The following is a 13,278-nucleotide window of genomic DNA, read 5'->3' on the forward strand; positions in this document are numbered from 1 at the left end:
CTTGTATCGCCATCCAGAACTGGGTCTGTCAAGCCTGAAGACAGACTGCAAGGTTCTTGATGCAGTGAAGACAACTCTGGAAGAATGGGACGCAGACCCATGGGATCTGAATCAACCAACTCTTCGCTCCCTTTGCTCCAGAGAGCCAGCAACAGAAGAAGTAAGGAAGAATCTGCACACATCCCATGATGAGGGTAATGTGATGGTGAAAAACATTTTGGAGACACTTTCCTCCAGAATTCAGTGAATACATGATACTATCACCACAAGGTAAAGCAAGACCTTTGCAATGAAGACAACTGCAACCAAGACCAAGCAAGAGTGTAGGAAAGAGTTACCATACTGCAATGAAACAAGTCATTGATTGACCCTCTAACCAGCAGAAAAGAGACTACCATGACTTCAGAAGAAACCATGCAATACAGAATTACTTCTATGAGCCTTTTCACTCTTCACAGCAGATAGGACATTCCACAAACCTGTCAAATCAAAGTTCGTAACATTGATGAACCTCTAGTCAACCTCACCACCACCATTATCATACAATAATACAGGGGTTTTCAAACATTTTTAGTAAGTGTGCTGCCCGTGGCCAGACAGAGTGGGGGGGGGGGGGGAAAGGAGGAGTGGTACGCAGTCAGACATGGAGCAGGGGGAGGGAGTGGCATGCAGCCGGATGCAGAGCGGTGGCAGCATGGGGTGATGGAAAGCAGCGGCGGCTGCCGCATGCAAGCTTCCCCTCCCCACCATGTCCAACCAGCCAGGCAGCACCTGCACAGCTTGTACAAGGGCATCACTGCCCTCACCATCCCCCGCCCACATGTACCCCCTAGGGCCCTCCCAAGTACCCCTGGTTGACCACTCCTGCAGTAATAGATGTTGGAATATGCCCCCAGTCTTTTCAAGTATGTTGCTGGCCGACACCCACAAGCAGTGGCATTTCACTTCATTAATGATGTTTAAAACCAAGAATTGTTGAAGACTATTACAAAACAGCACGAGCAGCGACGTCGCTCAGAGTCATTCAAGTCTGTTTTTGACCAGCATATGCCTACTGGAGCATCCTGGTGCTCATTTTGATCAAAGCATTAACAAAATGAGACTACAATGTTTCCTCTTGAATGAATGGCATTCTCACTTCCACCACGCTGAGCTGTACTTTACAATGAATCTCATCTGCTATGAGTTAAAATCCGGAGATCATGATGCATGCTTCGTATTGAAATCTACATGTGAGGCTGATACAAAGGAGTTCTTCCCTGCAGCTCAAATGGATAATTCCTGCACCATCATTTTTGATTTCAAAGATACTGATGTATGGGTTGTTGCTTCCTACATCAGTCACATGACTGAGCATGATATGTACATGTACAAGAAACCCAGAGAAGCACCATCATACTACTATTGCTGTTCATTATTTCCAGAGCATGCTGCTCTTAGAGTTTATGGATTCACTGGAATAGACACAGTGGGAGGTTTCTTTGGCTGTGGAAATGTGACATCAATTAGACAAATCTTACAATCAAAAGATTTGATGTACATGGAGACTATGCAACAACTTTTGGAAAAAATGAGGAGCTTACTGAATATCTGTTTGATAAACTGGCTTTATTCACTGTCAGAATGCTTTACAATGATCCTGTGAGCGATAATTTGTCCACTGCTTAGGCACATAAATGGAGGCAAATGGCACACAAGAATTCTGCAAGACTTCCTCTGGACCATGACTCCTTCAAACAGCACTGCCTCCAAGCACACTTGCAAGACTGTGAATGGAGAAATTCACAACATGCACAAACTCTTGATCCAACAAATTTTGGGTGGATGTCAATTCTGGATGTGTTGGAACCTGTGACGCATACTAAAACTAAACTGCCAGATGGAATGAAATTGCCTCGAGACAACGAAAATGGACATTCAGATAAGCCAATTAAAGCTACTGTTCTAAAGTAATCTGAGGATAGTAATACAGAAGAAAAATACTTAAATTAAGAGGATCCAGTGTACAACATATCACAGACTTGACTTCAAATTTCAGTTGAAGTGTTTGTACTTAAATGTGTACTATAACACATCTGCCCAGCGCAGGAGGTCGGACTTGATGATCTACTAAGATCCCTTCCGACCCTAAACATCTATGAATCTATGAAATCTATAATCGTCTGTACCTTTGTTATTATTATTATTAAATGAGACTTTGAAGAAATAAATGGTAAACTTTCCACCTGAAACAAGCACTCTTACTGTGTTGCCATAGTGGTCAATATTGACAGTTTTTGCATTTAAAGACTTAGAGCTGCAAAACAATGGGCCATAACTCATCAAAAGAAAAAGGAAGTGTGTTGGTTATTTCAATACCTATTTAAAGTCATTTAGAAAGTCAAAATCAACCTCATAGGTACTGAGATATTGATATTTATTCATTGTGTTAGTCATGGCCACCATTTTTAAAGATGGTAGCCAAGCGCCAAAATTAGAAAAGTGACTCCCCAGGCTAAATTTCATCCTATACAACTCAAAAATGATTTCCAGTAATAAAAAGGTCCCCTAAAAAAAAACACATGATCTATATATAACACTATAATGTGTTTCAGTTTTAGATTTCCATCTAAGACATATGGCCTAATTTGTGAAAACGCTTAGTACTACCAGTTGCAATTGAAGGTAATGAGCTGGGCTTGAGTGTGTGAAGTATTATTTAATACAAAGTACTCGGAAAAATTGGACACTAGACATCTCCAATTTGGCACCTAGAGTTAATGAATACTTTATCCTCCATTCAATTCCCAATCTGCAAAACGTGAATGAAAACTTATCATAGCAGAGGTTTTGTGAATTTTAACATTCATTACTATTTGAGAAGCACTCAGATACTATTGTGAAAAGCCTCTCACAAATCTTAGCGGGAAATGAAAAGTTCTGTCTCCACAGCAAAGTTTGAATAGTGTGTACTATACAAGGTCAAGGGCTATATGTTAAGCAATGAGGATAAAACAAAAACATCTAATGGTTGTTCATTAACTGAGCACTGGCCATCTACTGTACTAAATAAGGAAGGGATATTATGGGGGAAAAAAATCATGCAACTATATATAAGCACACAATAAGGAGATTCAACTGAGGCTGCACGGGCAACTTTAATTCTAGCATTTTCTGAATCTTAAGCATTTTACTTTACAATCTTAATAATCTTCTCTTAATGTAGTGTTTCGCATTCAATATGTGGGTAAATATATTTTTACATACATTCAACAGGCCCTTCTAGGGTGGCTGGGGGGCATTATTTTTTGGTTACAAAGACAGACAAAGGGGAAAACCTGGCTAGAGCACATTCATTTGAATTTACTATACAATAGAGAAATTAATTTCCTTTCAATATAGGACAGCAGCATTATACCACTAAAGGTGGTACATAGATTTATACAGCCTACAAAACCTGTGGGCTTTTCTTCCCTTGTCAAATGGAATTTGTATGCATGAATGTGATGTTATCTTCGCTGGAAGATAACAATGGTAGGAGATGAAAAGGGTTTGACAGCTGTGACCTGAGAGTGCAAACAGTGACAAAACAGAACAAGCGGAAGAAAATCACAATCAGCTAGCAGAAACCACAGTATAAAAAGTGTATCTATTAACTTGCAGGTCCAAATCCAAGACAAAGCTGTGTAAATATTAGATTTCTTGTTATTCTGACTAAAATGTGTTCTCCTGTTTTTGTACCAGGACCTAGAGTCCAAGTCATTACAGAATGAAAATGCAAGTGTTGAAACACCAGTGTCTTTCTACATTAGAAATACAGTTCCTTAACTAGGACCAAAGCCTGCTGCCTCTGCCAAGGTATTTTGGAACACACTGAATAACAACTGCAATCCTATAGGAATACTTATGTCCACTTTTTTTTATTGTTCATTTCTTTTAAGCATTCATCCAGAAAATAATTATTGGGATAAGCTTATTTTTTATATGCTTCACATTCTTTCACTGAAATCTATATTCTGGCCAGCAGGTGTCTAGCAAAACCAAAAGGTGTAAGACAGAGGTGTCATTCTTGGAGAGGGAGGGTTCCTTCCCAAAACAGCAATATGTACCTCTTGTCCTACTCTAGCTCTTCTGAATAAGTTTCATGTTTACAACATTTAAGAACCAGAGAAGAAGATAACATTATGACAGTAAAAAAATCCAAACAAATGAACACAATGAAAAATGCAACAAGACCACTAAAACTATGGCTTATAAATACAGAGAAGAAATTGCTCTGGGTAAACTATTTTAGTGATTTAAAAAAAAAAAAATCAAGGTGTTTCCTCTTGTCAGTCACAATTCATTTAAATGTCTTTACTTCTCTTTATTTAAACATGCAAGATTACCATATTGTGAAATGATGCATCCTAGTTCACTAGAAAAATCACTGGGTTTTATTACAACTAGTAATACAACTTAATAGTGTGAGAAGACAGTGAAAAAATATTAAATCTATTTTTTGTCCCACAAGGGAAAACACATCGATCTTAAACCAGATTACCCAATCCATTAACATTTCTTGTGAACATGTACAGGACAATAACGTAACTGACGGGGGTGACCTGGCCACAGTCCCAAGCATCATTATTGTGTGTGTTGGGTGGGGAGTGGAGGGAGGACAGGAGAGACAAAAGCATCTGCTACCATCTAGTCATAGAGCTGCCCTACTACATTTCTGGTATGGGGTATTTCAAGGGTGACGATGTATGTGGGGGGGAGGTGTGCATATGTTCACAGGCTTGATTCAGCCTGTGGGACTTGTTACTTCCATAGCCCAGCTCCAGACACAGCCTGCAAGGCTTCCCCCAAGCCAGACCCAGACCACAGTGCTTCCTGTAGGCCACTGGGGCTTTTAGTTGCCTCTGGGGAAGAGGGGTGTAAGTGGCAGTGGCATTAACTCCCTGGGTTCCATGGCTGCGCTGAAAAAGCAGCCCCAGCCAATACAGGGATTAATGTTGCCACTGCTTATAGTCATCTTGCCTATGGGAGGCCCAGCAGTCTGGGTCTGGCCTGCAGGAAGCCTCATGGTTCAGATTTAGCCCATGGGACCAAGGGAATTTGACACCCGTGTTCTGCAGCATAAAATTTGGAAGATGTCTTCCCACTTTTAAGTGATTGACTCATTTCTGACCATCCACTTACCCATTGGTCTCTCTGATGAGCAGCATCCGAGTTAATTAACCAGCACCCCACTGCTTCCATGGTTATTTCTGTAGCACATGGCACTTTCAGTTCCTACCTGTCCGAGTGAACCCTGATTTGTATCCATTGGCTGATCCACCCTCCGGGGTTGTGGATGGTGACACAGAAGAATTTGGTTTAGCAGAATGGCTAGCAGCAGATGATTGCCTGCTTCTACACTCTGGAAGTGAAGGAGCTACAGTACATATTAACAATGCTTAGCTTCCAGCAGGGTAATATACAAGGTTAACAAATACTGACAAGCACATACAATAAACAGCAACATTGAAATAAAACATATTTTTCAGGGTTTAAGTTCTTAAATAAGAAAACTTTTCCTTCAGCAAAGTGCCAAATAAATACAACTCAGATGCCATAAGGCACTAAGAGGCCTTGACTGCCAGCTTCTAGTAGAGCTGGAGGTGTGGGGCACCTGAGCATTATCCTTAATTGGATAGCATTATATAAATTACCATTTTTCTAAATATATGTTCTTTAGAACACAAATGGTGCTGACATCAAAATGTTTGGTTGGATTCTATGCACAACCTTCTGCAACATTCTGCCCCATTTGGGGTCTGTCTAGATCAGGGTTGACCAACTTGCCACATGTGGCAAGGGCAGCCTGTGTGGCATGCAGCAAATCAGGGAGGGGACAAGCAGCACAGCAGCATATAAACCAGGAAACAGAAAGCAGATAGGAGATCTCAGATCAGACAGGGTTAGGGAGCACAAAGCAAAACAGAAGGTTGGGAGGAGGAACAGTTTCAGAGTAGCGCTCAGGGAGGGTGCGGGACTAATTTGTGACACCTGCCAAAAAGGTTAGCCCCCACTGGTCTAGATAATCAGAACAGGGAAAAAGTGAGTTTTAAATTCAACTTCTAACTTAATTTTGAAGAAAGTGGAAAAATGGTTTTTTCCCCTTTTTGTTTATTGTGGATATAGTTGTAGGAAGGGTTTGCATACGGGTGCTTCAAAAATAGTCATTATCCAATCAACATGTAGCCTTATATCATACATTAGATTACCCCTGTTCATCACATATCTTACCCCAAATAGTATATTCATGCAAAATTGTCTGAAATTTTAAATGCAAAACAGTCAAGAAATTCAAATTAATTATTCCAATAGCAACTTTAACTCTTCTCCCACGCACATATGCATTGTGATAGAATCAACATTTGTATAATCACAGAATTTATATGGAATAAAATAAAATTGTGTATGCAAACTGATAAAGACTTTGTTTAGAATATTTTTAATGAGATTACTAAGCAGAATAACAGTCTATTGTGCAATTTCTAAAGGTATGCCAAATTGTCTAGTGTTGTTTTCCTTAAATTCTATATATATAAAGGGCTTAGTCTATCTGTCTGTGTGTCTGTAATGCTTTTGGCCAACTGCGTATGTGCTGCCAAGAGGGCAGGCCAAGATTGGCTGCTCAGGCCAGGGCTGCATGAGCCCAAGTTTGAGTTGCTGCCAGAGATGTTTGTGGCGGTGGCAAACACGCCCCAGCTGCCTGAGCAGCAGGGCTTCCCTATACCTCCCTGCCTGAGGGTGAAGGGGGGGGATCATGGTGGCAGTGCCCCAATGTTGCCCGTCCCCGACACCCCCCAGAACAGCCTACAGGGAAGGAAATGGGGCTGGAGGAGGTAAAGGGCGGGTCACGGTGCAGCAGCTGCCAGGGCTGGGAAGGGGGTCCCAAGAACAACTGGCAAGGAGGGGGAGGCTGTGGGGAAGGAGGGGGGCTGCACGGTTTTTTCCTCATTCCGAAAATTAAAAACAAATAAACAGATTTTTTTCCTTCAAAGTTTCATAAAATATCATTTATGGTTGGTTTCTGCTAAACAAAATTTCAGGGCATAATTAATTAATGTATACTTTTGACTGAGAATAGTCATAGCTGCAACTGATATAATGGCACTATAATCTTAAATATGGGTCAGCAGTGCAGTAGGGCTGTCTTCCTATGTATGATGGCATAATGTTATAGGACTGCAATTTATCTGGAAAGTCTCACAAGATTTAAGGGCTGATAAATCCCTGGGTGACATACTGACTCCACTGCAGTCAATGGGAATCTTCCCACTGTTTTCAATCACGCCAAAATTTCACCTGATAAATTTTTAATGCCTTAAAAACCCAATGCTCAATATTATCTAAAATCCTAAGCATCTTGCGAGAAAATGGATGACTCTTTACCTTTCCAACAAATAAGGGGTCCCTTTGACAGTACACCTTGGGAGCTTCTTACTAGGTAGTACTTTAAGTGCTTCTGCTTCTTTGGCTGAGTGGTTAGTTTCAGATTTATGTGGTTGGAAAATTCTGTGAAGTACCGGAATCCTCTTTCTCCACAGCCTATACAATTTCCAGAAAACCCTACAAAAAAGATGGGAAAAGATATGCTCACAGAAGAGAATGACAACATAAATAAGTAAGTAAATAAATAAATACATAAAATGACATATGACATGGACAGGAAATTAGGCTGTTTTAGCCTTGCCTGTATATTTTGTTTCTACTGATTACCTATCCCCGTCCACATATCCATCCACTGTAGACCTCTCACTTAGCACACAAATGGCTGGAAGATGGACAATCAATGAAGACAGACTTTTGGCATGCCTGATTTGTCTGAGAATGCCATCTCCCTCCAGCTATTACTAATCTAGGGTCAAATGCTACCCCAGTGTTCTGCACTGCAAACTGCACACAGGAGACCTTCAGAGAAAAAGAATGTACAATGGAGGGCTATGAAGACTGGGAAATCGGTAACACAAAGATACTCAAATCCCATCCACGTCACTAACTTTCTTCCTGATCCTCAACACATGTATCAAATGGACCTGCTTTCTTTCCTATGACTGTGGCTGATGCCAAGTATTCTATGGGAAGTTAGTGCTGCTTAAGAGAGCATAAATATCAACTATATTCTCTATGAGTGCCTTTGGCTATCTTGTAGAAACTTGCCAAGTGAGAGCAGAGGGGTAAGCAACGCTCTGTCCAATGGGGTTTGCTGATGAAAGAAACAAGACTTTCCCCCTTAAGGCCCTGAAAAGACCCTAATACTTTATACAAAATGTTTAGGTTCTACTGAGATTGAAATTAAAAGCTTTTAAAATCTAAAAAAAATGTTGCAAAGAACAGAATTAGGAATACAGACAAAAACCAGACACAGAACCACCTTACTGCAAAGTTCTCAAAACAATTTAATGGAGAGGGCTGAAATTACATTGAATTAGAATCTATGGGAAAGGGCTGCATTTTCGAGCTATATAATCCACAGTAGAATCCCACCAATGTCAGTGGGAACTGTACACAAGAACAGAAGGTATATTATCCCTGAAGGAAGGGACAGAGAAAGCTAGTGGCTTGTTCCTAAATGTATGAAATTCCTTTTCTCCATGTAAAGCATATGTTGTCTGAAGGAATCCAGATCATTCTGACATACTTAACATTTGCCAGTCCAACAATGTTTGAGTCACTGGCAAAATTTATCATCAGGGATTTTATATATCTTTATCCAGATAACCATTTACGGTTTTGAAACAACACAGAGCCTAAGTAGGATCCCATTAGGAACATCTTCTTTGATTACCCTTTTTGATATCTATGAGGGAGCTAGGTTTATACCCATTTAATAATGTGCTACTATTATAAAATGATATTTCTTAAAATCAGAATGTCATAGCTCTCTATTGTCAATATCTTTCAGAAATCTACATCAGCAGTCACCTTCATCAACCAAATTTGCAATTGTTAAACAATGACATATTAAAATTTTCTCTGGTCCTTTGAAACTTTCTAAGAATTCTATGATACCTTAAAAAAACCCCCCAGACATCAGTGGTTCATAAGACCCCCAAAATAGTTCTTTAAAAAAAAACCCCTCCTGGCTATAATTTATCTAGTCTTCCAGCTATTTGAATATTTAGATCATTACCAGAGCAAAAATGGAATTTGTTGGACTCACCACTAACTAAGAGATGAGAGGCAGATTAAGGCTAAGTTTTGAAGGGCTTTACAAGGGAAGACAGTTTATATTAAGGCAGTTAAAAAGGGAGAACCAAAGATCATCAGAGGAATGAAACAACGGGAGGAGGGGTAGGGAAAGTAACGTAGCTGGAACAGTAAGCTAAGTGGGCAGTCTTTGCAACAGCGTTTTGAATGGGGAACAATATATGACAGCTGTCAAGGACAAAACAGAGCCAAGCGCAAGATTTACGTCAGATTATTGATGGACCAAACCAGAATTTTAGCTGTGAATCTAAATAAAGGTGCTTAGGCTTTATTGACATTTCCTGTCTGTTACAAAGTGTACCTGAATGCATTCCAGGCAGCACAGTAACTAGAGACAGAAAGGAGAGGATCCAAGACAGACACTGAGGATGCCAAAAAAAAAAAGCCTTAAATTACTTTTACTGGTTTGTTTACACACCAACCATGAGGCAAAGTAAGAAATCCAGGTGCACAGATGATTGTCTTATTACTAAGAAACACTAATATATCAGTTTAACTTTACAGGGCACTGCTTATACAGAAAGTTATCAAATAAATTATTTTTACTTATTCAGAGTTTTGAGGGCAGAAATGCCTTCTCAAGCACACCCAGAGCCTCTACTGAAAAAAAGAATGCATAGTAGATTCCAAGGGCAGAATTTCACCTTTAGAGCAGAGGTGTCAAACAGAGCCCACAGGCAGGTTCACCTACGGAGTAGCTTTACCTGGCCTGCTAGACTACCAGTGTGGCCAAGGGAGAAGGGCCTGCTGCAGAATGATAATTGGTGACGAGAGGGTGAACAAGGGCTGATTCAGCCAGGGACATATTCCAGACGCTCCACCAGTTGCCACTGCCATGGTCCTACTTCCCAGGCTGCCAAACCCCACCACATGCCCCGAGTCAGAGCCAGAGTTGGAGCTGCTACTGCAGCAAGATACAAGCAGCAACAGCAGCTCTGGGTCCGGCATGGGGTCTGGAGATGCTGCGCATGCTCTGGGGTGGAGCCAGAACTGTCACTGCATGCTCCGGTCCAGAGCCAGAGCTGCTTCATGGTCAGTCTGGGGCTACAGCTGCCACTTCATGGTCAGTCTGGGACCAGAGGTGCAGTCACCATGTGAAACTGGTGCCATCACAACAATTTTTTTTTTTGTGCCCTGGTTTGGATCCACCATTGCAAAGGCAGTTTCCTTATGCCCCACTGCAGATCCAATTACAATGAGTTCCACTGTCTGAATCCCGTGCAAAGCACAGCAGGATCACAAGGCGAGTTTGACACCCCTGTCTTAGAACATAGAAACAGAGCTGGCCTTAGGGAAATGGTGCCCTGGGGGACCTTGTATTTTGGTGGCCCTGCCCCTGCCCCTGGTGCCCCTCCCCAAGTCAGCAGCACTGCTGTAGGCAGAAGCAGGCAGGGAGGGGTACAGGGCAGAGTCTGGCAGGGAGGCGGAGTGGCATGGTATGCTGGACAGGCAGGAGGGCAGAAACAGCCAGCCAGTCGCCTCCCCAAGCAGGAGGAGCAGTGTCCAGCCCAGCTGGAGGTAGGGGGCAGGATGAGCTGGACACTGCTCCTCCTGCTTGGGGAGGCGACTGGCTGGGATAAAGATCGTTGCTGTGAGCGTGGGCTGCTCATGTGTCTCATGTTGCCTACCCCTAAGGGTGGCTCCACGTATAAATTATTTAGACACTGAAGATTAGTGGCATATGGATACTTCTCAGTCATTCAATAAATATATAGCATAAGCAGCTTTAGAATTAAAAACATATTATGCTTCACATTTAGGGCCCGAAAGCTTACTTAACATGCTGAGCCCCATTCACTTCAGATGCAATAAATTGCAGGACCAGGTCTTATTTTAAAAGGGCTTTTAAAGCTGAGCTGTAGATTTAATGCAAGAAATACTGACTTTCTTCAATGCACCATTAGTCAAAATTCATTTGCCAAACTGATGTAGTATAATGTTGGGCCAAACTTTAAATTATACATTTTTTGTTACAAAAGGAGTAATGAAAGCCATTTACCTAAAAGTGCATTTTTTCCATGATCATCTGGCAAAAACCGCTTGTCAACAGCACACACTAGAATGTGCTCAGGAAGATTTGGAGACTTGGCTCCTACCAGCAGGAAGCCTGCTGGTATATCAATTTGTTCCATACACAAGGATACTAACCGCAAATCCTTGCCTGCTTGACAAAAACCTAAAAAGGAAAGACACATGATGAAACTTTATAAGGTTTGTGTTCATTATGCAAATTAAATTAAGGAAAATACTTACTGTTTTGAGATTATATCTACTTTTTAAAAAACAGGCATTTAAGAAAATACGTAAATTCTGTACATGTTTCATTATCCTACTTATTTGAGGTCTAATTTAAGTCAACAGAAAGATTCATACAGGCCTCCAAGGAATTGGGATGAGGCCCACAGCAAGGGGTTCAGATCTGCTAGCCGAGAGAATATAAATAACTATTATTTGGCAGGGCACCTGAAATGCTTCAAAATGAAGATTAACAAAACTATGAACAAATCACATGGCTAAAAAATAGAAAACATTTCACTGTTCATGCCCAGTTTTAATAGCACAACTCAGAAGAAGTTGTAACACACTCAAAATGACAAGAAAGCCCCATAGTAAGTGAAACTGATTTAGTATTTCCTTTCCCCCTATACAATGTATATCATTTCAACCCACATTTAAAGATATTGACAATTCATAACAACAGAGCCCTTAATTTATTACCAATAATTTTCTACATCTCAGTCTTTATATTGCAAAGTTTTCAAAAGATTCTCTATCTTGGTGTCTTGTACCATGTTGACCACATTATTGGTACTAAACAAAATATATTAACTATAGGAAAAGAGGTAGGCATAAATCCAGTGTAATAAAAAATGCTTCAAAATCAGTTTTGACACTTCACCGTAACATATACCTTTAGTGAAGAACACCCAGATGAGAAAGGTTTCAATAATACATTATTCAAAAAAAAGTTTGGGTATTTTTTCATCTTTTATTTTCCATATATATTCCATCTAGGTATGGATTCGGTTTATATTACTATATTTTATGCTGGTGCTTATCTGATATGCTCCATTTATTGAAATTTATAATTTGGCTGTATAAATTTCTTATTAAGGGAAAGACTTAAAACACACTTTTTTAGCTTAGTTATTCAGGAGAGTCTGTGCTTTTCTCTTGTGCTTTTTAAACAACATTTGCTTAGTTGTTATCTCTTAGTTAAAGGTATTTTTAGGAATTAAAAATCTGCTTACTTTACACATTCAAGTAATGCAGACTGTTTAGGTCTTCACTTTATTCATTTTTTCATATATTACAGGGAATCTAAGATAGCCAAGGTTTTGGATGTTAAAATAATTTTCAGCACTGTTTCAATATGACTTATCTCTAGATTTCATAGACATTAGGGCTGGAAGGGACCTCGGAAGATCATCGAGTCCAGCCCCCTGCCCAAAGGGCAGGAAGTCAACTGGGGTCATAGGATCCCAGCAAGATAAGCATCCAGTTTCATCTTGAAGGTGTTCAATGAAGGCGCTTGAACCACCTCCGGTGGCAGGCTGTTCCAGACCTTGGGGGCTCGGACAGTAAAGAAATTCTTCCTTATGTCCAGTCTGAAACGATCTTGAAGTAGTTTGTGACCATTCGACCTCGTCATCACTTGGGGCGCTCTGGTGAACAAACGTTCCCCCAGATACTGGTGGTCACCCCTGATAAACTTGTAGGTGGCCATCAGATCACACCTGAGCCTGCGCTTTTTCAGGCTAAAGAGCCCCAGGGCTATCAGCCTGTCATCGTAGGGTCTGCTTCCCTGACCTCTGATCATGCGCGTGGCTCTTCTCTGGACTCTCTCAAGCTTCTCCACATCCTTTTTGAATTGTGGAGCCCAAAACTGGACACAGTACTCCAGCTGCGGCCTCACTAAGGCCGAGTACAAGGGGAGAATGACATCCCAGGATTTGCTTGAGAAGCATCTATGGATGCAAGCCAGCGTTTTGGTCGCTTTACTAGCCGCTGCATCGCATTGCAGGCTCATGTTCATCTTGTGGTCAATGATGACCC

General features: G+C 41.0%; 1 protein-coding gene across 9 annotated transcripts in view; it reads right to left on the minus strand.

Annotated features, from left to right (window-relative positions):
- Positions 1-13,278, minus strand: part of GREB1L (GREB1 like retinoic acid receptor coactivator) — a 216,134-nt gene that overhangs the window by 74,236 nt on the left and 128,620 nt on the right. For 6 of the 9 annotated variants that reach the window (XM_059724182.1, XM_019490419.2, XM_019490418.2 and 3 more), the window contains 3 exons: positions 11,222-11,398; positions 7,405-7,581; positions 5,261-5,398 (listed from right to left, as the gene is read on the minus strand). In XM_059724182.1, the coding sequence (XP_059580165.1) occupies positions 5,261-5,398; positions 7,405-7,581; positions 11,222-11,398 (492 nt within the window). The remainder of the gene's footprint in view (positions 1-5,260; positions 5,399-7,404; positions 7,582-11,221; positions 11,399-13,278) is intronic. The other 3 variants (XM_014606644.3, XM_019490421.2, XM_019490420.2) reach the window with 1 other exon arrangement.

The sequence above is a fragment of the Alligator mississippiensis genome, chromosome 3 (assembly GCF_030867095.1).
Source record: "Alligator mississippiensis isolate rAllMis1 chromosome 3, rAllMis1, whole genome shotgun sequence".
Lineage (NCBI taxonomy): Eukaryota > Metazoa > Chordata > Crocodylia > Alligatoridae > Alligator > Alligator mississippiensis.